At 42.7% G+C, this 25,663-nt stretch overlaps 2 protein-coding genes and 1 long non-coding RNA gene across 7 annotated transcripts; 1 reads left to right on the top strand and 2 right to left on the bottom strand.

Annotated features, from left to right (window-relative positions):
- Positions 1-1,764: 1,764 nt before the first annotated feature.
- eif4ba (eukaryotic translation initiation factor 4Ba) lies at positions 1,765-15,593 on the bottom strand. 4 transcript variants are annotated; one of them, XM_085406146.1, is made up of 15 exons: positions 15,469-15,593; positions 13,598-13,738; positions 12,230-12,435; positions 8,856-8,972; positions 8,684-8,738; positions 8,415-8,561; positions 7,872-7,994; positions 7,456-7,716; positions 7,082-7,343; positions 5,179-5,267; positions 4,824-5,085; positions 4,638-4,675; positions 3,442-3,571; positions 2,981-3,053; positions 1,765-2,892 (listed from the first exon to the last, which is right to left on the bottom strand). In XM_085406146.1, the coding sequence occupies exons 1-15, from the start codon at positions 15,479-15,481 to the stop codon at positions 2,815-2,817; spliced, it is 1,995 nt and encodes a 664-aa protein (XP_085262272.1). In that variant the 5' UTR covers positions 15,482-15,593; the 3' UTR covers positions 1,765-2,814. The 4 variants fall into 4 exon arrangements, with proteins under 4 accessions (XP_085262272.1, XP_085262271.1, XP_085262273.1 ...); XM_085406145.1 differs by having other exon boundaries at positions 15,454-15,494; XM_085406147.1 differs by lacking the exon at positions 15,469-15,593 and adding an exon at positions 13,813-13,837.
- LOC146669514 (uncharacterized) lies at positions 15,023-18,144 on the top strand. The gene is made up of 3 exons (XR_014911717.1): positions 15,023-15,205; positions 16,300-16,526; positions 17,508-18,144. It is a non-coding gene; the product is annotated as an uncharacterized LOC146669514 (long non-coding RNA).
- A 3,352-nt stretch (positions 18,145-21,496) lies between these two features.
- LOC146669513 (keratin, type I cytoskeletal 18-like) lies at positions 21,497-25,163 on the bottom strand. Of its 2 annotated transcripts, none has more exons than XR_014911716.1 (7): positions 24,631-25,163; positions 23,299-23,381; positions 23,054-23,210; positions 22,796-22,960; positions 22,586-22,711; positions 22,084-22,375; positions 21,497-21,771 (listed from the first exon to the last, which is right to left on the bottom strand). XR_014911716.1 is itself a non-coding variant. In XM_085406150.1 (7 exons), the coding sequence occupies exons 1-7, from the start codon at positions 25,069-25,071 to the stop codon at positions 21,732-21,734; spliced, it is 1,233 nt and encodes a 410-aa protein (XP_085262276.1). In that variant the 5' UTR covers positions 25,072-25,162; the 3' UTR covers positions 21,497-21,731. The 2 variants fall into 2 exon arrangements, 1 of the variants encoding a protein (XP_085262276.1); XM_085406150.1 differs by having other exon boundaries at positions 22,155-22,375; positions 24,631-25,162.
- Positions 25,164-25,663: the final 500 nt, after the last annotated feature.

The following is a 25,663-nucleotide window of genomic DNA, read 5'->3' as shown; positions in this document are numbered from 1 at the left end:
CGAGGACACTGATATTCAAACTCGACAGAGATCTTTAGTAGACGCACATATTGTATAAGTTTCAAAATCCTACGTCGCCTTGTTCTGAAGTTGTCACATTCACAAATTTGGATGTCCCGGTGGGGTGGCGACAATACCCCATCAGCCTTTTATGGCTGAGAGACAATTAAAATAACACTATTACAAAAAGTGTTTGATCTAAATCAGGGGTCTCAAACTTAAATTAACTGCACTCTCATTTCAGTGGAGGGCCACTTTAGTGTTCAAGTAGTACAAAACAAACAAACAAGAAAACACCCGCAAATATTTCTGAAAATGTAGAGTTTTGTTTGTTTCTTTAAAATTACAAATATTGTACAACAGGACACAACTACAAACGTGAAGGCAGTTTTTTTCCTCACTCTTAACTAACTGAAGCCTTTCATTGAGCTACCAAATAGACACATTAGTCCTCTCTTTCTGGCCAGACATGTGGCGGCACTTCTGCTATCATTTTGTTCGTATCTAAATAAAAATGCAGACTAAGTGCACACATTAGTTTTTGACTGCTAGTGAAAAATGTTTTCTTTACAAGTAACTATCTCACTGAACTAACACAGACAATCCCTCAACATGTTTGTGCTCTCTGCTCATATTGCCCTCATATTAAATCATTTTTTTGCTTTTTAAACAATTTATTTTAAAATTGCCTTCAACAACAAACAAAAGAACTAACTTCAAGGGCCAAATTGCATCATATTTCTTCACATCTATATAGTTTGAGACCCTTGCTCTGAAGGATGCACGCTTAAGCATTAATCTCATGTTGCAGCTGGTGCACTATTAAGCGCTTTATAAATGTGAATGATTATTGATTGAAATCAATGTTTAATATTTTAAAAGTCGCATTTTGTATGTGAAACCTGAATCCATGGATGACCTTTAAAGAGGATAATGACGCTTCTCCTTATAGTTTTCAAATGTAAAACACTGAAATCATACTGTCCAATGCTGTAAGCCTATCCCAGCTGTTATTGGTGGGGGGTGGGATGTACACCCTGAATAGGCTGTTGATCGGTCACATGGCTTTTACACAAATGTTCACATCTATGGCCAATTTAGAATCACTGTTTAATCTGATAAGCATCTCTTGGGACTGTGGGAGAAAGCCGGAGTACCTGGAGAGAACCCACAGTCACAGGGAGGACATCCCGATTCGAACTCGGGATTTTTTCTCTGTAATTCTTTCTTATCTAGGCTTTATAATGATTGAAGTAATGTGGAGTGTGTTCATGCACACACACAAACACTTGCGTTGCTTTCCATGTCTGCTTCCCAGCTTTGGCATTGCTACATCATGGCCACTATTTTTGCCTCATAAATATTTAAAAGACATAATTTGCACGTGCCTAAACACACACCCTTGGTGTCAATCAGTATTCTTTCCGATATCCGCTGCAAAGAATGGTTTGCTTTGAAGAGTCTGAGAAATGCCTTCTTGCATTAAAATGCGCACCTCCTGTGTGTGGAGGAGGGTGGGTGGGTGTAAAGCTCAGCAGGATCCTAACCAGCTGCCACCAGGAGCCGGGGCCTCAGCAGGGGGCCCCGAGTCTGAAGAAAAACTGAGGAAATCTTATGCCTCACAGACCACACTGGGAGAGCAGAAAGTTGGTTGAAGCAACTCAGCATATAGACGACTGTGTTTTCACGGGTGATGGTAAATCCCGCAGGTGTTACGAGAGTATGTGCTGCCCATTCAGCATAACAAAAGGCAGCAGGGAGGAGTTGCATTTTCCCACATTAGAACTTTAATAATCATACTATTTGATTTCACATGATGACCCCAATTTATTACAAATTGGAAGACAGGTTCATATAACCTCATGAACAACCCCCCCAAGCAAATCCACCCTTTCTCCATAGATTTGTACTCCTTCAGGGGCAATGAATGATTTACACAGATCTGTTAACGTGACTGGATACTGGAGTACCATGAGCATTTAACTGGTCTAATTCTAAGGTATAGAAACAGAGGGACATCTGTACAATGATGGGGATTGTAATAATGGCACTTAATTGATTCTCACGGTAAAATTGTGTGGTGGCTTTTTTCTTTCTTCCTTCCTTCCCTGCAACTGTGAAAATATAAATCCTGCAAAAATATGTTTGGGAATCCTTTTGTTAACACCATCGACCAGCTTATTTGTTGAATGGTGAATCACATGATTGGAAAATTTTTAAATTAGCAGGTTTTGTCTCAGTGCTCTTGATAATGAGTACTGGAAAACAGGATTTTCAAATTTCAGCAGTACACTTGTATATATTTTTTTTAAATACTCTATAACATCAAATTATTTAATAACGTATACAGAAGGGCTTGCAATGATGTTTTGCATTTCTAAAAAGTCAATAAAGGAGAGAGAGAAAAAAAAAAACCAAAACACGTTTATAAGCTCCATCTTCAGTCATTAGATGCGCCTGTGATCCACAAATATACAAAAATCATTTTTCCCCACTTTTTCCATTTATTTATTACAATTAATTCAATCTTTTCCATCACGTTTTCATGTGTTCCATTTAAAACAAGTCCAGTATGTGACTATTCTTTAGAACCTGAAGAGTCCTGAAGGTGGAGCAGGGGGAGGAGGGATGGGTGAATGGTTTGAAATTAAAGGACAGGTTTGTAGGAGGAAAACAGAGAGGGGTGATGATTCCCTCTCCCTTCCCAGGAGCCACATCCATGTGAGGAGATTTTTTTTTTCCCATACGCTATGTGAGATTATTATTTTTTTCTTCTTGCATTCATCGCTTTCTCTGCATCTCGTTGTTTTCCCTCTAATCGGCGTCATCTGCGTCTTCTCCTTGGTCACCATCCATTAGCAAAGCGGCGTACTTACTGGCTGAGCTGAACTTCTGCAACAAAATAAGAAAAATAATCAGTACTTTGACAGCACAGTGCAACTTTGCACAAATTTTGATGTGGCTGAGCTACAGGACTTACGGGGGTTGGGGTCTCTTCGTATTTCTTTGGCTCTGGGGGTGGTCTGGAGTCTCGGTCTCTTCTGTTGTCCTTTCTAAAGGTCAGAGTGAATGCTGACGTTAGGAAGTATCTGTACTAAAAAACTAGTTGCGAAACCTTTAATGGCCACAGGTGAAAATAAATAAAGAGGAATCTGCTCGTTTTCGTCTTCTGAAGATTAACAGCCATTTCAGAAATTTCAGTTCTGATTCATGTAGTTCTGACATGAATTATTTCTTGTGCTACAATATGGGGATCATGATGATTTGGTGTAGCACAGATAAAGCATTCATGTGCACACCAGGAAACCCTGTCTTCCCAGTGACCCACAAAAAAAATAAAAATGAAAAAACAAACCACAAAGCACCATCAGTTGTGTAACCCGAGCACAGATGCCTGAAAAATATCCTCCCTGTCTCATTAAGAACTTTGCAGTTGCTAACCTGTCTGCCTCCTTCCTTCGGTCTCTGTTGGGCCCCTCTCCTCGCCCCCGCCCAGCTCCAGGCCCTGCAGGCCCCCCTCGTGCTCGTGGGGGCCCCCGGTCCCGACGCACACCATCAGCCTTGTTCTCATCTTAAAGAAGAAGCCAGACAGTTGAGTCAAGGGGGGCTTGGTGGACGGTGTACAGTAGACTACACTCTCAACGCACTGCAGCATAAACAGCTACTTTGGTTGGATTCAAAATGTGTTAGTCACTGATATAGGGCCAAATGAGAGGTGCACAACTGCCCCCACTACAAGAACGGGCCTCTGAGAAATCTGATGCCGGCTTGCAAAATGTGCCAAAAGGTTCCAAAACTGTAGAAAATAGTGAGAGCCACCTTGTGGCACCACAGCCATGAAGATATTATTGTTCTTGTAGTGTTTCGGCATGCACGTTCTGAGCAGGACCCGCTCCTAGCAAGACTCTTTGACAAATGCGTTCAGCACAATTTCTAGTAAGTGTGGAAAGCACAGATAAAAGCTGCACACCACATATGGTAAGTGAGCAAGTGAATCGATGAAACACTTTCTAAGGAAATCTGCTAAATGCATGAACAAAGCATTTGCACGACAACAAATGAAGTCCTGAACTATTCCACTTCCTTTTTCTGAGAATCTTGTGCTTTTCACAGTCTACAGAAACAAACAAACAAAACAAAAAGAAGTTCCCAGCTCTTTTTCCTGGACCACTCAAGAATTTGAAAAATCACTCTGTCATCACCTTTCAGGCGCCAATACTTACAAGATGTACTCTATAAGCACGTGCAAATGCTTCAGCTGTTTTTTTGTGCTTTTTTTGTTTCTCAGAGCACAGATGGGCAAATACAGCTGAAGCTGATTAAGTGCACCATACACTGATGATGTCGAGAAGAGCCAGACAAGTCAAAGGGGACAGGAAACTCAAAACACAACTCCTAATATCACCTCGTTGACTGGAAGACCTAACCAAACGCAAGTGTGTGACAAAGTTTACTTTTCCAGCATGGAATGAGATGGATTAGTCACTGTATTCAATTAAGACATGCAATATACTGTTTCTGCTTCACTTCTTCAGTCAGATTGTGCTTTTCTAAGATTTCTTCATTAGGTAATCGATGGAGACACCCTGGTAACTTGTTTTCGGAGTGGGGGAAATCCCACTGTGTTTAGCACTTACCCTTTCCAGATCCTCTTTCATCTGCAGAACTTGAGGAGCTAAAAGGAAAGGAGGAACAGTCAAGGCAAAGTATATTAAGGCTGTAGGGAATTCAGAGCATCAATTACTCAATCTACTACAATCTACTCATTCATTCATTCAAGAGCAGAATTTAAACATTGCAGGCTTCATTCAGTGAGTGCTCACCTGAACTTGGGAGGAGCTGAACCGCCTGGGGAGACCGGGGAGGTCGGAGCTCGACCATCGCCCTCATTAGAGCCTGTGCTGACTGCACTTCTCTTGGCCCATGCATTCTCCTTGGGAGGAGGTGCAGGCATCACCTTCAATGGCTCTTTAGAAGAGCTGGTGGAGGGGGGCCGGGATGAGGACCCAGGGGAAGTGGAGCCACCTTCTACCCCGCTGAATACCTCATTCTCACCGGAGCGCTCGCTATCTCGACACCGTGACCCTAGTGGGAGAAGGCAGTGTTTCAGTCCCAAGTAGGACAAAGACGAAGGAGAGATCGAGAAGAAGAAAGGAAGCGAGTGAAGAAACATCCCACCTCTTCCAGAAGTGCTTCCTTGCTGTGAAGACTCACTTCCTGTGCGGGATCGCTCAGTATGAGATTCCTCGTTGCGCCAGCTCGGGTCCCTAAAAGCAAAAAGAAAATCTTTATTTTCTTTCCTTTAGACCTTTGGGTACATTATGCAAATCAAACCACTGATGTCTGAAACCCAAACCACTATTTTAAGCACTTTGTTTCAGTGTAGCTACTCAAACAAAGTGCTCACACCACATGAGGGGAAGGACAGTTGAAACACTGCAACACTAAAACTAAACAAAATTTAAGACATGTTTTAGCTGATTGTAAACTGCAAATGGGGTAACAGGGTTTAAGCAAAACAGGGTAAAACACGGAAAAGGCCAAGCAAACAAGTTTCTGAGTTTTTGCAGAGACTGTGGGGCATCTGAGACGGACTGTTTCGAGTGCAATGTGACGACCCGACCAATCGTAAAGCAAGAGCAAGAGTTCAGCCCTCACAGTTCTGCTCTATGCAAATGACATGATTAGCAGATTTTTGCAGTGGACAATCGTGAACACAAACCCTGCTGCAAACAGATATTAAAAATATCAGTTGCTGTTTTTACCTTCGAGGAGATTTTAAAAAGTGTAACATGCAAATATTTGGAACTGCTACTATGTAAAAACTTGAGCAACTTGTTAGGCCTTAACTTACTGATTACACAGACAAACATCTGAAAATTCTGGATGTAAATGTCAAGCAGTCAAATCAAGACCAACGTGAAAGGCGAGTTGCAGCTATAACAGAACAGTGAACCAAAGAACATCTCAGAAATCTACCATGAACTCTTCAAGAATCACAAGATGAGGCTTTGAATGTCCGTCAAGTTGTAGGCAGATCTTATAAACATGCCATAAACATCTCAGAAATTAAACTGAGCTGCAAGAACTTATTCACGAGTGACGGAGAAGGGGGCGGGAGATCAACAGACGGATTGGTGCTGCGGCTGCAGTGATGCGGACGCTGTACCGGTCTGTTGTGGTGAAGAGAGAGCTGAGTGTAAAAGCGAAGCTCGCAATTTACCGGTCAATTTACGTCCCTACCCTCACCGATGGTCACGAACTGTGGGTAGTGACCGAAAGAACAAGATCGCAGACACAAGCGGAAGAAACGCGCTTCCTCTGAAGGGTGGCTGGCCTCTCCCTTAGAGATAGGGTAGAGCTGCTGCTCCTCCACATCGAAATGAGCCAGTTGAGGCGGTTCAGGCATCCGACAAGGATGCCTCCTGGGCGAGGTGTTCTGGGCATGTCACACCGGGAGGGGGGCCCCGGGGCAGACCCAGGACACGCTGGAGAGACTATAACTCTCAGCTGGCCTGGGAACGCTTGGGTGTTCCCCCGGACAAGCTGTAGGAGGTTGCTGGGGAAAGGGAGGTCTGGGCTTCTCGATCCGGCCCCGGATTAGCGGAGGAAAATGGATGGATGGCTGCAAAAACAGAAGTGAAGGATTCTAATGCAACAGCGACAACGGCTGTGGCTCTACTAATTGCAAGGATCGATGGTCTATGCCTGGCTCCTCCAAGGTACTGTACCCCAAAGTGCTCCCGGTGCATCTGCATGAATGTTAAGTTAAAGAAAGCACTTGTATGAATGTGTGTGAATGAGGCTTGGGGTAAAGCAGCAGAAAAGCACTTTGAGCATCAGTCCATTTAACAGAGACTCTGGCTGCAAAGGGCTTGTACAAGCTGTACAAGTCTCCACAGGATGCGTCAGCATTAAACACTTAATCATTAACATTTGAAAATAAAAAAGGCACTCTCCCATTTCTGCATTAGATCTAATTTACTTGTGCTTGAGAAAAAAAAAAGGCAGAAAATTTAATGGTGTAATAAATGTACAATACTACTACATTCAAACATTACTCATCAGCCTCCCCGCTCACCTGTCCCTCATCTTTCTGTCCGGTCCCCTGCCTTTGTCCTCCTCCAGCTGTCTCTGCAGTCTCTCCTCCTCCTTCTTCAGCCTCTCCTCCACCTCCCTCTCCTTTGCTGCTGTGTCAACGGGTTTTGCTCCGCCAAAGATGGACGAGGCCCTGCTGCTTGAGCTTGAAGTGGCAGCAGGTGAAGTGCCACCACTGCCGGCGCTTTCCTCCTCTTTAGGTACACTACGAGGCTTCAGGTTCAACTTGGGTCTTTGCTGAGGAGCTAGGGTTGGAAAAGATGAAAGTACATACGTCACAAATGCACAACTTAACAAGATTTTTCCTGAAAATTAAGAATATTGACAAAGGATAGGATTTATACAATGAAATCTCACCCCTCTCTTCACGCCTGTCGTGCCGGTCTTCACGGTCCCCGTAACGATCCCGTTCTCCGTAACGATCTCGATCTCCGAAACGATCCCGGTCTCCGAAACGATCCCTGTCCCCATAGCGATCCCGGTCCCCGTAACGATCTCGATCTCCATAACGATCCCGGTCCCCGTAGCGATCATTGCTACCCTGACTGTCATCATAATCACGGCGGAAACCACTACCAAAGTTACGACGACCTCCTCCACCACTACGAGAGTCGAAACCTACACAGACAGCAGACCAAAAAAGAAACGTGAAAACAGAACGCTGTAAACACTAAATACAACCACAAAAAATAAAGATTTATTTGGGATCAGAATGTTAAAGTAATCTGGATCTTGTGCCTAAGAAGCAGTTTCCAGAACTTATACAAACAAACCTCCATCATTGTTTCTGCGGTCCCTGTTGTCATAGCGATCCCGGTAACGACCTCCTTCATTACGATCACTGTCCCACCGCTGGCCATCTCTGTGACGATCAGACTCGTAACGGTCACGTGATCCTGCATTAGGTCGAAAGTAATGGGACGTGACACACTGAACAGCTGATTGGATGGTGTTACCACACAGGTATTTTATATAAACAATTCAAAATTAAAGACAAAGAAATAATAATAATAAAAAAAACAAAAAAACACCTGCTCCTCAGTTTGAAAGCTGAAAACCAGGGCTGTGACATAAAGCTAAGGCTAGGTTTCACAAAATAGTGCAAAAGAAGCCACTTAATGGACTTGCTGTAATTAATTAGTTCAGTCAATATACTCAAATTAAACTTTCATGCTTCAATTTGTGAAACTGAAATGGGGAAAAAAATAGTCTCAAAGCATTCTGTTTTTCTGTTTGTTTATTTAGGTATATTTTTGTCTTTAGAGGGAATCTTATGCTATCGTGATAAAGCTCCAGCAGAAGCATATTAGACTCACTGTCTCCGAAGGCATCATCTCTCCTGGGAGGTCCATCATCAGCATCCGCACTTGGTCGAGCTCTCCAGTCACTGTCTGTCTTGTCAGGACCCATGTCAGCCATTCGCCCACCTCGGTCTCGACCACCCATAGGTCCGCTGTCTCTTTCTGAGATGTGAAGAAGGAGAGGAGACGCTGTGTTAAATTATCGAACACTTCAACGAGGGCAATGGAGCGGCGCGTGACTGCAGAGGCAGAGATGATCAAAATGTCCAGGAATAAAAGTGTACCTTTATCATTTGACTGGTCTGCAATATCCACACGAATCCGGCGGTTGCCCAGGTTCTGTTGGCATGAGCAAAGAAGTAGTTTGTTACAACTATTATTTACTGATCCTTCCTGCACTTTGGTGAAAGTCTCAGACTGTTTAATTGTGTCTTTTCCAACTTCAGGTTCTCTTACTTCCTCGCTGAGGTTGAGAGCCCTGAGGAGGGATTCTACGTCGTCAAATTCAGCATAACCAAAGCCTTTCAGCCTCTCTGGGTTACTGGGCTCTCGAGGCAGACGCACTGCACTGATCTGGACACAGAGACAGTTAAAGTGAAACACATTGATTAATAACATAACGCTCTAATTACACTCATGACAACAGAAACACACTACCCAAGTTTTCAAAATGCAAAATAACAACAGAAAACAACAACAACAAAAACTTTGTGTCGTTGATGTGACACGTTGAGGAACAAGTGTGAAAACAAACAGAATAACAAAGTGGACCTCTGCATCCTGTTCTTTTTTAAAATGCAAATTCAATCTTGCTGTTGTGTGGACAGCCCCACGTAGATGTGGACTGAAACTTCAGAAATTAGCCACACGTGTAACTTTAAAGTGATGATCTGAGAACCTGAAATTAGGGCTGGGCCATATTATACCGTTCACGATAATACCGGTATAAAGTTTGGCAACGATAGGAAAATGAAATATCGCGATAGAATGTGGGCAAAATGCGCATGCGCAGTGCCTTTGTTTTCATACGCACATGGCAGAAAAAGTATGGCGGCAATGGAGGATGACACGGACGAAGGCGCGTCTTTGAATGAAGCGGGTGAGCCAGAATTGGTCAGTAAAAACGGTGCAACTTCGGTGGTGTGGAAGTGGTTTGGTTTTCGTCCATCGGATACCCACCAAAGCAAAATTTTTTGTAGAACATGCAAGCGGGCCATCGCGGCGAAGGGAGGAAACACTACAAACCTATTTTATCATTTGAAGCAGAAGCACTCCTCTGAGTACAAAAAAGCCATTAAAGCACGTGAAGAGTTGTCCGCTTCAACTAGCGAGGTGGTAAGACCAAAGAAGATGACTCAACAAACAATCTACGTAGCTTTAAATAGCTCCATGCCTTATGACAAAAGTAACAAACGCTGGGGGGAGCTAACTAATGCAGTGACACATTGTTTAGCCAGGGATATGATGCCTATTCAGAGTGTGGAAAGAGAAGGTTTCAAAAAGATGCTTAAAACGTTCGATCCACGCTACAAGCTACCCACAAAGAAATACTTCTCTAAAGTCGCCTTGCCTGCTTTATATGAAGAGATCCGTACTGAGGTGTCAAATGCGTTATCTTCGGTGGAGTTTTTTGCGTCCACCACGGACATGTGGTCAAGCCGAACATCAGACCCCTACATGAGCCTCACAATACATTATGTGGACAAAGACTGGAAGCTACAAAACAAGTGCCTCGAAACATGTTTTTTCCCCGAGGACCATACTGGGGAAAATATAGCCAGAGTCTTAAAAGAGTTCCTCAGCTCGTGGAATCTTCAGGAGGAAAAACAAGTGTGTGTGACGACTGACAATGGGGCCAACATTGTGAAAGCCATCGCACTCAACAACTGGACCAGACTTTCATGCTTCGGACATCGCCTGCACATTGCAATAGGTACGTTTTTTTGGGGGTTTTTTTGCTATAGGTAAGTTAATTATAACGTCAGATTAAGAACTTATTGTATTAGTTTAAATGATGGTAATAATACTGTTTGTGTTATTAATCTCTGAATGTGGGTAGTTGTACTGCAAGAGATATATATATATATATATATATATATATATATATATATATTAGAGAGAGAGAGAGAGCGAGAGAGAGAGAGAGAGAGAGAGAGAGAGAGAGAGAGCGAGAGCGAGAGAGAGATGTGTGTGTAAATAATTGTGTGTTATACAACTTAAATGTCACATTCCACACTGCATTAATAGTGCTGTTGAAACTGTGTTTCCTTTTAAATGTATGTCTTTTAGAAAGAAGTGTGAAGGACCCAAGGATCGAACGAGCAGTTGGAGTGGGAAAGAAGATTGTTGCTGCTTTTGGCCATAGCTGGAAGCGCCAGCGAGCTCTGCAGGCTGCCCAAAAGGAACTGGGCCTACCAGAACACAAACTCATAACTGAATGTTGCACTCGTTGGGGTTCAAAGCAGAGAATGATCCAACGGCTGCTGGAACAAGAAAAAGCTATAACACAGGTTTTAGCTGCTGATAAAACCACAAGGCACCTCATGTTGACATGGCAAGACATTGAAGTGCTTGACTCGGTCAGCACTGCACTGAATCCACTCCTAGAGTTTACAGATGCTTTCTCTGCTGAAGAGTATGTAACCATTTCATGTGTTAAGCCTGTTCTTCAGATGTTTAACAATGACATGTTAAAAGTAAAAGAAGGTGACACTGAGCTGACCAAAGACATCAAAACAGCAATACTTGACTACATGAACAAAAGCTACACAGACAGTGTCACAGAGAGGCTTGTTAACATGGCTTCTTTCCTTGATCCACGGTTTCATACAGAATATTTCAGTGAGAGAGAAAGCAAAGCCATCAAAGTTCAAGTCATGAGTGAACTAGAGCATCTTGTCCCACACCAGGGTATCACAGGTTTTTCAGAAACACTTCATACATCTACTGGTGACCAAACAAATCAGGGAGCTGTTAAAAAGCAAAAGAAGAGTCTCGGGAGTTTTTTGAAGGGACCAGTTAGTGGCAAGATGGAGGTAACTGCAGAGAGGTTATCATCTGAACTGAGATGTTATGTGAATAGTCCACCAGCAGACAGTGAGTGTGATCCTCTTTCGTGGTGGAAAGTTCACACAGTAAACTTTCCCCACATCAGCAGATTAGCTAGGAAATACCTCTGCATTCCAGCAACTAGCTCTGCATCTGAAAGGTTGTTCAGCACAGGTGGAAATGTTGTAACTTGTCAAAGGTCCTCCCTTAAGCCCGCATCTGTGAACATGTTAGTGTTTCTGACAAAGAATCTTAAAACTTGAAATGTAGAAAAACTTCCAGGAGCAGTAGCATAATTTATCTGTTTTTTGTTTGTTTTGTTTTTACTCAAGAGTTTGTGCAATATTATTATTTGACTTATTGATTTTGCACACTGCACTTTTGTTACAAAGCACCTCTTAAGTTTTGTGGATATACATGATTATGGATAACCATGTATATAACAGGATAACCACTGTTGAATTTTGTGTGGCTGTAATGCACGTTAAAATAAACAGCTGCTTGTTTAAACAAAAACAAATTGATGGGGTTTTTTTCCACTAAAAAAGTTGTAGAGTTGTATTTTGTTTTGCGTCAATTATATCGTCAGTTATATCGTTATCGCAAATTTTCAAGTCTATATCGTGATAAATATTTTTTGCCATATCGCCCTGCCCTACCTGAAATGTAACTGAAACTGCAAAACCAACACACACAGAACTGCTGGCATCCTAAATGTTATTTGCCTTGGCTGTTATATACAATTATGAGTGATGGCTGTGTGTATATCTTGCTAAACCTACTGCCAAGCCGCGGAAGAAGTCTTTGATTGAGTCCTCAGTGACATCATAGGGCAGGTTTCCCAGGAAGGCGGTGTATGGCGGGCTGCGGGGGAGCCTGGCCCGGTCAATATTGGGCTCGCGAGCTGAGCGAGGCGCTGTAGGCAGAATGGAGCGGTCGATGGGTGGTGCCCTGTACGTGTCCTCCTCCGTGTGCCAGGAAGTCGAGACTGCAGAGACATTGGAGGAATCTTCAAATAAAAGCTAATATTTGAGCTTCCTAAATTCATGAAATGCTTTCACTTAAATTAAAAAAAAAAAAAGAAGAAGCTACCTATACTAGGGTTACCTGTGAGAAAACAAGAGAGCTCATTGCATAGAGATCACCGTTTTACATAATGCAAACACTTAAGAAAAAAACAAACATTAGGTGCCATTGCCTGCTACAGTGCTTGCGCAAACTGGCCTGCGTTTGCATTCCCCTTAATGATCCAGACTCGACTACGCATCAGTTTGTCTCATCATCTCAGCTCCTCTCTTTCTAAACAAACGCCCCTCATATGGTGTACAGCAATCACATTAGTCACACAAACTGGAGTTTAAGGGTCACACACACTCAGGTATGGTGTAGATAGCCTAGTCTCAACATAGAAGCTGGAACAATTAACATACAAACAAACAGGGCATTGCCACTGACGCTGCATAAAAACCAAACTTTGACTTGGTAAATATGTTAATTAATACTTTCTTATAAATAAAATACATGCCTCATGTAACTACCCCCAGCTTGGATTAGTGTTATCACCCTCGTATTACAAGACATTTATATCTGCATATCATATCTATTCATATCTCACCCAGCTCATTTTCATTTAAACACTCTGCAGCACATTTCACATCCTGCCACATGTTCGACTACATGTGTTACTAGAATCGCCAGTTTGACCACATTCTTCAATTTTCCCAACGAATCTAAAAGATCTTCTGAACAAGAGAGAGCGAGCACACCGATTTTACTACAGTAATTGCTTTCAGGGGATTTCCACTGAGACTGGCTTGTCATACATAATATCTCCTTTAAAACATGTGACTGAATCAACAGCTATGCAATTAAAAGGATATCTCTGCCTACTGATTGCATAGCTAACCTGACTTACACTGACCATTTTGTTACCACAAACCACTCCGGCAGGTTGCTTCTTCAAATGCAAATAGCTCAGACAAACACTGCAGCCTTCAATTCAGAGGTTTTGAATTTGCAGTTAAGGGGAAAAGGTAGAGCTAAACAGTCGTTACCAAGAAACATAATGCAGACCGTTTTTTAGTTCACCTACTGTTGTGAAACGCTGCTAAGATATTCCGATCACTGTGTGCATTTCAGTGTGTGCTCACCATCTCCGTCCAGGTCATCAGTCTCATCCGCCCAGCTTGTGGACTTGGTCGGATAGCTGGGGGCGACGCTGCTGCCTCCACTGTCCTCCGCAAGAAAGTCAGTCAAAGTGAGGGTCTTCCCCTTCTTATTCTTCTTCTTAGCTGTAGGGAAGAACACAAGAGTAAGTAATGGTTACCTTGCCCATTGTGGACGTCTCTCTATGGAAGTCACTTACAAAGTAACATATGGAATAGCTGCAGACTAAACTATCAGAAACTGCAGCATCTCAACAGTTAAAAAAAAACACCTAATGTTTTTGCCTTAAATGAGAGCTGCTGTTTAAATGGTGACGCTATTTTTAAGGTTTAGTAGTGAGATGATGTACAACCAAGCAAGATAAGAGTGGGCCCCAGTGTGCGTGTGATAACAAATACTTCTTTTGCTACAAAAAACCAAAACTGCACACACACGAATGGGGAGTGGTCAGCCTGTCCAACCGTCACTGTGCAACAGACCAGAAAAGGCTGTTTAGCTCCAAGTCAGGTGAGAACCATAACGATTTCAAAACAACCTTACTGCAACACGTTTTTGAGGTTTGACTGACTGAATCATGCACAGACCACAGAATATTCTTGACAGTGTGTCCCAGTGCCAGCAGTTACCAGCCCCCAAGGGAGATGGGGAGGGGGGCTCGCACACAGTTAATGATGCAGGTTTTGACTTGGAAAAACAAAAACAAAAAATAGGGGGTGAGAAAGCTGGCTGGGAGCTTTATTGTGAAAATCCCAGCTGTCAGGACATTCTTTTGCACACATTATTTCAAAACCTACACAAACGCAGAGACCAACAAAGACAGCTCTGGTCCAGAATATTACACTAAGTTGTTGTTTACGGCCGTCAGGTTTGATCGAAATGGCTATAACCGCTTGTACTTTGCAAAACCAGCAAGCAAAAATATTGGCTGTGGTAGCCTGCTCAGCGATCCTCACTTATGTGACATTGGTGAGCTAAAAGCTGCGTAACATTAAGTTTCAGCGGAGCTGTCTTCTTCTTAAACTACAACCCCGCGGTCAAACTGTTAGGGTAACTATACGGGTCTTTAGCTTGCCGTATACACTGATCGCTTTTGTCTTGGCGGCTATGCGGGTTAGTCAGCAAAGGACTGCTGACGGGGGAAGTATCCCTGCTTAGCTGGCTAGGTTTTACGGCCTAGCTCGCGTCGCAGCGCCACGATCCAAGTGCGCCATCAATCGCGCAGGACTTGGCCGGCTGGGGAAAAAAAGATAGCTTAAAGTTGAGAAGGAGCTAGGGAAGTGTTTAGAATGCGGCCAAAACAGGCTCAGCTGCCCCATTTCATCAAACACCGACACCAGGCAGCCACGCTTGCACACGTGGGGAGACTCCTCGGGCAGCCCGGACTCCTCGGCCCGACCCCTCCTCCACACATCGCGCTTGCGCCCGGCGCTTATCTTGCTCTGAGCGCCACGGCGAAACCCGCTACGGTCATACAATGTGCCAGCTCTGCACGCAGTTCCGAACATTTCACAGCCTGTCAACCACGTCCACTGCGCACAACAACGCTTAAAGTCAAAAGCGGACTTCAGCAGCCGCAGTAACCGTGCCCAGAGGTAAATGCTACAAGTTCTCGGGAGGTTACAACGTTCACATTTATGCTAGTCGTTGCTCCGTTCATTCGCCTATGTCTGGCAGTATCGTCTTTACCGAGCCCAAAACAACCGGGAACCCCTTTTATACACGCGAGACAACGACGCGGAGCGATAAAGCGAAGAAAAAACAACCATCAAACTTCACGTGTTAAGTTGAATTGAAGTAAAATCCTCTTAAATTCTCCCCCGAACCAACCCGGATCGCTCACCCACATAAACCTCACCTGACGCCGCCATGTTGGAGAGCGAGTTCGTAGTAGTTCCCGGATGAAGGCGTCAGAGGTTTATTATCGGGAGCGCGCATCGTCGTCCACGAGAGCCTTGCCTCCTCCCTTGTTTACTTGCTGACCCACATCTGCTGCACCGCTGCTCCGTGCTCTGCTCAATATTTGTCACCGAACTGGCTGCAGCTTTCCCAGCTGTGTATTTATTTTAATCTTATAGCAATTTCAATCCACCTTTTCTGATTTTTTTTGCTTAAAATTCTAATGAATTAGTGGTAATAAGCCATTAAGTACTGACCCGTGTCCCAGAGATTATAGAACTTTACTGAGTTTTCGTTTTTTACCCTAAAAGATAATAATAAAAACCGTCCAAGTAGCATTTTTTTGGTTAAAGTGGTTAACTTTATATCAGCTCTTCATGATGGCTTGCATCTTATGTACAGGTTTGAATAACTGCCAGCTATCAGTTATATTATGCTGGTTTTATGATTATATCATCCAAGGTTATAGCCACTCCTTGGTAGGGATGGGTATCGTTTAGATTTTATTCGATACCAGTACCAAACCGGTACTTTTGAAACGGTGCTGGTGCTTAAACGGTGCTCAAACCTGTCCTTAAAGAATGGAGAACACAAAATTGGTCCAAAAACCTCTCATGTTCAGCTGTTTTTTTTTGTAAAAAGATAACAATGTTAGCCTTTTCTGCAGCTATAGGGCATACATGGTATCACTCTTGGCTGGAAGCAGTGCTTAAACAATGGAAAAAACACAAATTTTGTCCAAAAACCTCTCATGTTTAACTGTTTTCCACTTTTTCTTTGGTCATTTTAGCCTTTTTGGCCAGGGTGAAGGGAGTATCTGCCATCAAACAAGAAGACAGCCGCATGTAACTACAACGGTGTTTGCTAGTTCACCTTACATGCATTAATGCAGACCTTCCCAAAGTAGGAGATGAAGCATCGTTGAATATGTTTCCAAACCAACTTCATTCTAAGCCAAAGACTAGAAAATATGGTGAAGCATATCTTCCCTTTGGATTCACCTGCACAAGTGCCGAGGTAGGTCTCCCCTGCAGAATTGGTCTTTCCTATGTCGGGAGCAGCGCTGGGCTGTTCAAATCACAGACAAACAGGATCCCACATTCTTGATTTTTAGTTCACAAACACTTGTTGTAATAAATAACTACTCCTGACATTTTGGAGATGTTAGTGGAGAGTCCCAGATATAACCTAGTGGAAGTGACCCCCCACAGAGGGACAAAAGGACCCCCTGATGATCCTCTAATCGCCTGAGCCAAGGTGTGAAACTGGGTGTGGGACCCAATCAGCCAGAGTTTCGGGTGTGTTCATTGTGAAACCTGGCCCCACCTTTTCATGCGAATTCCTGAGGTCAGATGGCCCAGGATGTGAGTGGGCGTTAAGGCGTCTGGGAAGGGATCTCAAAACTGGATTATAGATGGCAGAGAGTTGGTGTCGTAAACCCCCGCCTCTGTTCAAAGATGGTCGCTCACAGTGGACATAGATGGCTTCTTTCACTCCTCTTTCAAACCATCTGTCCTCTCTGTCCAAAATGTGAACATTGGCATCCTCGAAAGAGTGTCCTTTGTCCTTAAGATGCAGATGGACTGCTGAGTCTTGTCCTGTGGAGGTGGCTCTTCTGTGTTGTGCCATGCGCTTGTGAAGTGGCTGTTTGGTCTCTCCAATGTAGAGGTCTGAGCATTCCTCGCTGCACTGTACAGCATACACCACATTGTTAAGTTTGTGTTTTGGCGTTTTGTCTTTCGGGTGAACCAGTTTCTGTCTGAGCGTGTTGCTGGGTCTGAAATACACTGGGATGTCATGCTTGGAGAAAACTCTCCTGAGTTTCTCTGATACACCGGCTACATAGGGGATGACAATGTTGTTGCGTCTGTCCTTCTCATCCTCCCTCGCTGGTGTCTGGTCTTCTTTTCTGTGCCTCTTTGCTGACTTTAAGAACGCCCATTTAGGATAGCCGCATGTTTTGAGTGCTTCCTTTACATGTGTGTGTTCCTTCCTTAGAACTGAAGAAGCTTCTCGGATGAGAGGTGAAACGTCTTCAAGCAACTTAAAGAAGTCCAGACACTTTTCTTTGCAAGCTCCTTTGACTTACAGTGGGATACAAATAATATCAGGCTGATCCTGCCACGATTTGTTCCCCCTGTCTAAATCACGGACAAACAGTATCCCACTGTTGTTTATGTTTTTAAACCCATTTTGCACAGAAAGGTATTTTTTTGAAAAATTTATTGATAGCAATGTTGAATATTATTACACAGGAAAAAAACAACTACATGTAAAAGAAGTAAACCATGGTGCCTCTGCCTTTCTAAATAGAGGGACAGTAACTGCGTGTTTATATGTAAGAGTGTAAAACCTGAAGATAGAGACAAAATACTGTTTATCTGCCATTCTTCAATTCCTCTCATGTAAACAATAACGTGGCGCACAGCTGACGTGAAAAAAGGCACATACCTTTGACGCTGTGTGACGAAAACTGTATTCCTCGTCCACACGTAAAAGCAAAAAAGGAGTTTTGAAAAATCTCAGTTTTCGGTGATTCGAAACGCCGTTTATGTGTGGACGACACAGCTGCGTTTTCAAAAATATCCGTGTAGGTGCGGACGTAGCGTAAAAGAGTTAGTAGTTTATTTTCTTACCTGCAGATTACTTGTATTTGCTTAATTGTTTATGTTTGAGGTGTGAAATAAACCGCAATTGAGCAAAATATGTGTGTGTGTAGTTGGAGGATGTGTTAGTACGTGCGTGTGTGCGCATGCGGGGGGCACGAACATTTTTCTGTAAAACAAAGGGGGGGCCCAGCGAAAAAAGTTTGGGAACCACTGCATTAATGTAATAACGTGGTTAGCCTACTCAACGTAAATTACACACGAACAACATTAAGCTACTCACGCAGAGAAGAACGGCTGCTGCTGCATCATCATCCGTCATCATTTCTGCTACACTGGCAGGGCTAGGGGCCAGGACTCTCCTCTTCGGGTTTTTGGGAGATGTTGCTAACTCCGGGTCCGATAACAGGCAACCCACCGGCAGTAGATGTGCTCGGTGTGAGGTCTCGCAGCAAGCTATCAAATACGGCGCATTTCTCGGCTTTTAAAAAAAACACTATGCGTCGCCAGGTGTTTCATCGGATTTGAGGTGTTACCTCCTTTGACAGTATCACAGTATCAGCTTAAAGCACTTGTTGCAGGCTGCTGAGTTTGCATCTTTTGCTGTGAACCAGGGGCGGAGCGTGGGGGTGGCTTACTGGGCTTAAGCCCGGGTTGTTTTGTCAGAAGTCCGGGGTCTTTTGGAGTGTAATTTTTTCATAGTTAGATGCCTGGCTGACAACTGTACAAAACAAAAAGTACACACAATATTCGAAGCACATAGTGCACACTGTGGGAATTTACGACTGTGTGTGAATCCCCCCTGATATTGGTATGATCCGAGCTCAGGTACTAAGCGACTGAGTGAGGGGGCGGGGCAGCTGCTGCCTGTGAGTGCGCTGTTGGAGAAACGGAGCCAGCCATACTAAGGAGAGCTTAAGTTTGACCAGGTACCAAAACAAATCATTCGTACCGTACAAATAATGTAAATATGACGGTGCATCACGAAAGATTGATATCAAACTGATCACTTGACCAATATTACGTTACTTGCTCTTCAAGTGAATCAACAAATGGCGAAATGAAAAGCCGAACAAATGCTATTTTTTTTAGAGAGTCTTAGCTTACGTCTGTTTATTTCATATTTTCAGTTCTTACCCTCCCCGACTAAATCGGTTTCAGTTATGTACTGAAATATAAGAATTGACATTAGAGGCTTCTTTAAAGAAAAAACTCAGGTAAATGTTATTTTATATATTATGCTTTGTATGTTGTTCAGTATATTTCTATGCAAAACAAGAGGGATTTCAATACACAGCAGGATATTCACATTTGTAACCAGATATTTACATACACTTTATGGAAAACATAAAACATTTTTACTGTACAACATCAATTTAGAGTAAACTTTTGTTTTAGATAAATATTGAAATATATTTTGAATTAGTTAAATGTCAGAATAAAGAGAGACAGAGCTGTCTATTTATTATCACTTTCATCAAATTTAGGAGTACATATACACTAAGTTTGTTAATTAATAAGAAAACTCCAGACGATTCCATTCTGAGCTGAAGAAGCTTCTGATAGGTTAGTAGAGTCCATGTGAGTAAACTGGTGCCACAGCTGTGGATGCATATAAGGCAAAACACAGAGCCTGTTTCTTTGACATGGGAAAATCAAGAGATGTCAACCAAAACACCAGGAAAAGAATCGTGGAGCTCCATAAGTGTGGCTCAGTTTGAATACAATTTGGTTCCATTTGCAATTAAGAAATACAGATAGTTTCTCTCTTTACTCTTAAATTTAACAAATAGAAATTAAACATTTAGTCTAATTTGAGGTTTTACCTTAAATAAGTGTTTGTGTTTTTATCTGACGAGCATGTAAATATCTGGTTTCAACTGTATATTTGATGATTGTCAGCACAGAGAGGGAGAGAGAGGAACAGAGAGGGAGATGGAGAATGAGGACAGAACAGAGATGGAACAAGAGCAGGTGAGACACACATGTTAGTCAAATGGTTGTTTACCAAAAGTATCACCGTATCATAGGTCCTCATGTATCTCGTACCTAGTGTTTCTTTTTAGGTTTGTTATTTTTCAAATTCTATATTTATTAAGTTATGCAGCTTGTTTGCACAACAAGGCTAAATAATTATATAAACTTTTCTCAATCTAAATATTGTACTTTGGTAGAATTAAAAAAATAAGTGTAGTGCAGGTCTATGATGATTTTTAGTGCTACTATCATCTAGTTCTGATTCTGGTTCTGTCTTGGTTAAATCCTAAGTAGTCCTGATTTTGAACTGTTGTAGTCCTGTTTTAATTCCGGATCATTTCTGGGTCTGGTTGAATTGGGGTTTAGTCCTCGTGTCTTGATATAGCCCCGACTTTGTTCTGCCTTGCTGCTTAATTAAAAAACTAGTTTAAGGTGTCCTGCATATGTGATATATATTTTTCCCTATATGAAGTCACTTTTTTGAACAAAACTCAAAACAGAGCCAATTAATCTTTCAGTCATTTCTAAACACACCCCCCCCCCCCCCCCCCCCAAAACAAACAAACAAAAAAAAAAACCCCACATGCATACTACCCTTTAGGGCTAAGGCCCGGGTGTTTCAAATGTCTGGCTCCGCCTCTGCTGTGAAGTACAGCCAGACTTTGACTGCCTGCCTTGGGCACTTTGAATCTGTAGCTCTGCTCTAAAAGAACGTACGTACCTGGACCCGCCTAATATCCTCGGAAACGTAAAATGATTGGCTAGAATCTAAAGCGTATCACAGCTCAAGAAAAAAAAGCACCGAAATAAAGCACCGAAATGTGCGCTGATTTTCGGTCTGGTTACTGCCGTTTATGTCAGAACCGGTGCCATCGTGGCACCGGACACCGGTACCCATCCCTACTCCTTGGTGCATATAAGTAGTAAGGCAAATTCTTATGCAGCCACCTAGGTGGCTCATTTAGGACTACTTCTTCCCCCTAGTGGCCACTTATCATGTTGCATTTGTAAGATTCACGTTACAAATTATGGCCTTTTCTCTGAATGGGATAAGCAGAAAAGAATGGATGGATCGTGGCTTTTATTTCATCATAATATTTTGAGATGCAGCAAATGATAACACAGATAACAATTTCCCTGAATAAGATAGCAATATAGTCAAGCAAATTTGTGGATATTTTCTTTTTATAAATTGTTGGTTTCACCAACAGTAATGATCAGTTATTTTATTATTATTATTATTTTTATTTTTATTTTTATTTTTATTTTTATTTTTATTTTTATTTTTATTTTTTATTTTTTTTAATGTATTTATTTATTTATTTATTTATTTTTAATTTAGTAAATGCCTTTACCTACCAAACATGAAATGAACTGAAGTGAGAACCAGACAAAAACTGTGAATTCAGGTTTAAGAAGTGGTTTTATTTGTTTTTATTTTGCGGTCAGATCAGGCAGTGATCCATGTTTCGCTGTGGTGGAATAATGCCTTTATTAAAAACTGCTTAAATCAGGGTTCACTTGACATGTGGTTATAGTGCAAAAAATGTCAAAACTCCTCCACCCACCCCACTCATAATTAATGGGTGTGGGCAGATTGCTTCCATTGTTGCGATGACTCCCAATCCTTTGTTCCAAATTAGTCGGCGGCCTCCAGCTCGTCCAGTGCATCCTGGAGCCTGTGCAAAACACAAATGAAACATTTTGACTTCCAGAATATTCACATTAAACTGGCCTTGAGACCATGACCAGCTGAGATTTTTGCCTCGCATAATGTCTTGATGCATGCATCAATCATCCAGGTAAGGAAATCCCAGAAAGTTGATTCTGTTTATCTAGATGTAGTGTTTTGATTCTGCTCATCTAGATGTTGCATTTTCAGAAAACACTACATCTAGATAAACAGAATCAACTTTCTGGGATTACCTTGCATAATGGTGTAGTTATTTTTGGCCATGCAACTCATGCTATCAATTGATTTTCATATTCACCTCCACCATCACCATCATCTTGCCATGACCTGCATTTTTTTTTTCTTCCACCACATCTTTATAGCTCTTACTTGAAGTCTCCACCATCCAGCAGAGTCTTGTAAGTGCTGATCTCGCCCTCAAGTTTCATCTTCATGTTGAGCAGCGCCTCGTACTCTTGGGTCTGCTGCTGTATGTTCGCGCGTAAGCTAGCCAGCTCCTCCTCCAGCCGGATAATGAGGGTGTTATACTTCTCCATTTCTATGTTGTTACGTAGCTCTGTGTTGCGCAGGGTGTCTTCTAAAGAGGCTTTCTAATAAAAGGAGAAATAAAAGCTGTAAGTATAAGAAAAGATGAGGAAATATATGCTTTGCTAACTAAGAGTGGGCGCAGTGGTCATGGTATTCAACTGTGCCAATTTTGTAGTAAAAAGATATAGAGAATGCATTATGGAATAGGGTCATAAACTTAGAAAGGATTTGATAATTTCATGTTTATAAATAAAATCAGTGAAAATGCTTACTAAGCTCTGTTGAGATGCAAGTTCAATTTCCAGAGTCTGTATCTGTCGTGATAAGTCGCTCTTCTCCATTTGGGCCCCCTGGAGAGCTTCTGTGTTCTGTGATACCTGCACCTGCACATCTGCAATCTGCCAGGGACACGAAAGGAAGATGGTCAGAAACACAGTGGCTCAGCATGTCTTTTGAATCAAACTTCTTGATGTCCACCGCACCTGATTTTCATGCCACCGTTTGAGATCTTCTGCGTTTTTCAATGCAATCTTCTCGTAGTTGGCTCTCATGTCCTCCATGATCTGAGACAGGTCCTGACCTTTGGGAGCGTCTACATCCACCTGCACACCTGACTGTGAGATCTGACTCCTCAGCTCCATCACTTCCTGTTGGATCAGCAGAATGAGAAAAGAAATGAAGAATACAACAAAACGTGTGACTCTATATGTTATTATCAATCTGATGAACCGCAAGCTCACGTTCTCATGGTTCTTCTTTAGGAATAGAAGCTCCTCCTTCACGGCTTCAATCTCGTTCTCGATGTTGAGCCTGCTCATGTTCGTTTCGTCGAGGACTTTCTTCAGCCCGCCAATGTCGGCCTCCACGGACAGGCGGATTGCCATCTCATTCTCAGATCTGTGGGAATGAGCAGACACAGTGTATGAGAGACACAATCGCAGAGTGTAAGAATGACTCCACATGCAAAGACGAGACGATCACATACTTGACTTTGAAGTCGTCGGCAGCGAGGCGGGCGTTGTCAATCTGAAGCACTAAACGGGCGTTATCCATTATTTTATCGAAGATCTGGACAGGAAAATAAAACATTGTTTAAAAAATTATTATTTTATTATTTTCATTTTACTTGATTCTGCTGTTTAGAAAGAACAGAGCTGCTTAACCCGTGCACAAGTCAGTAGCCAGTTCTAATAATTATGTGCTTTGACACAGCATTTTTTGTAGGCCCGACTTGCCTTATGTAACCACCGATACTCAAAAAGTCAAACTGCAAAAACCGACCGCAGCATGATTGAATCCATAGTAACCTGTAGTCATAAAAGAAGAACCATAAACTGAAGAACAGGAAGCGAGGGTGTTCCTGTGCCAAAACAGAATCTGGTTTGTTTTAGCGTTGCCAGAGCAACATGTATCCTGTCTCAATAAATCATAGAGAGAAAGTTTCTCTTCTGTCCACCCAACTGCACATGTCTCTGTCTGTCTGTCTCTGTATGCATCACCGATCGCATCTATGCGTGCACAGAGGGGGAAATTCTTTATCGTGACTGTGGCAGTGAGTCTATGATTTCTTCTTGTTTCCTGTCACAGAGGGGAAGGGGAAATACTTTAGTGTGGTAGAAAAAAAAAAAGAGTAAAAAACGAAAAAACCACCATAAATGTGTCATTATGTGATGCAGAAAAGCGGGACTCTGGAGAAGAATGTGACATTTGACTCTGCTGATTGTTATACAACCACTGCACTGACACGCATCTATCTGTGCGTGTGTGTGTGCACACTCACTCTGGCACTATGAGATCGCTTTGTATGTACGAGTGCCACACATCTGTTTCCCATTGAGCGCCTCCTACACTACGCATGCTTGTAGAATCCACATCTAACAAGCAGAACCATTTAGAAATGCTTTTGTCTGCTGGTTTTCTGAGAGCTTCGCAGTCCGTCTCTCGTGATGATACCCTTGTGTTGGTGATTCATCAGAGGAAGTTGGGGCCAGTCGAGAGTTTTATGGGGGAGGGGACTGGCTACAGTTGAGCTGCCACACCCGTCGTTTTCTTTAAAGAAATTTGATAACTTACAAAGGAAACACTGCTGGTCTCAGTAAAAGCATTCTCCAGCTTCATTTTCAAACACAGGTGATCTTTAAATAAAGATTATGTTAAAACCTTCTTGCTGGAAATATGTAGTGTTGAGTGCTGTCACATGCACTCATTGATTCTCAAATTTTAGCCCAGCTAAACTATTTCTAAAGTATCTTTCTCACTGTGTCTTATCAAACACCTTTTCACTTTTCTAACATTTTCATTTGTTCTCAGTTCTTACCTGTCTGCGTAAGTCGTCTATGATGGGCTCATACTTGCTGTAGTCTCTAATGTCAGGGCCTCCTTTCTCCAGGGCCTCCATGATCTTCATCTCCAGTTCCTTGTTGGCCTTTTCCAGGGTCCTCACCGTCTCCAGGTAATTGGCCAGGCGATCGTTCAGGTTCTGCATGGCTCCCTTCTCATTGCCCAGGATCGAAGCACCGGAGCCACCGCTGGCTGTCACGGACGCGCTGGCACCACCGTAACCGGCGCCCATGCCTCCACTCAATCCACTGCTCAGCTTAAAGGAGGTTGAAGGTCTAAGTGGATTACCAGAACGCAGGGAAGATGCAGAAGCAGAGGAGATGCGAACATCCTGTCCACCAGCACCAGCATAAATACTGGCAGCACGGTACACTGGGGTAGAGCGGGTGAAAGACATCCGACTAGATCTTGTGGTCATGTTGGATAAGTTTAGACACGGCAGAGGATGAAGTGAAAAATGAGATGTGGAGACTCACTGCTGGCTGGTCTAGAAAATGACGCCGGCAGTGGGAAGTGGGGAACTTATACTCCTGCCTCTCTCCCCCAATGAAAGCTGGTGTCTCAGACCCTGCCCACTTCAACATCACCCCAGTCTTTGTTTCCTGTTTCACTCACTCACTCACTCACTCACGCACTCACTCACTCTCTCATATGCTTCCTTTTTAACCCACAATGTTTTTTCTGTCTCCAAGGAAATGTGTTAAACATATTTTGTGGTGTAAACATGTAATAGCCTTCTGAGCAGATAACGGAACTACAGAGACCACATAAACCAACACACACAGCAAATAACAGAAAGCAGCAATGGACAAGCATATGTTTCTAGTGAGAATTAAAAGCAAATATTAAAGGGTAAAATATGGTGAGTATGCAACGAAATACTTTTGGTTTGCCCGAGAAAGGAATAATGCCTAGTACTTGCTGCGTGCTTGCAAGTTTGTGGTCAGCCAGGCCCAAAATAAACAGACTGTGCCAGCCTTCCTATCTTAACTGAACTGAATACAGTATGA

Source organism: Rhamphochromis longiceps, linkage group LG5, assembly GCF_057381845.1.
Source record: "Rhamphochromis longiceps isolate RC_006_pf linkage group LG5, R_longiceps_female_GT1.1, whole genome shotgun sequence".
In the NCBI taxonomy this organism is placed as follows: domain Eukaryota; kingdom Metazoa; phylum Chordata; class Actinopteri; order Cichliformes; family Cichlidae; genus Rhamphochromis; species Rhamphochromis longiceps.
This window is presented reverse-complemented; position numbering and strand designations above follow the sequence as displayed.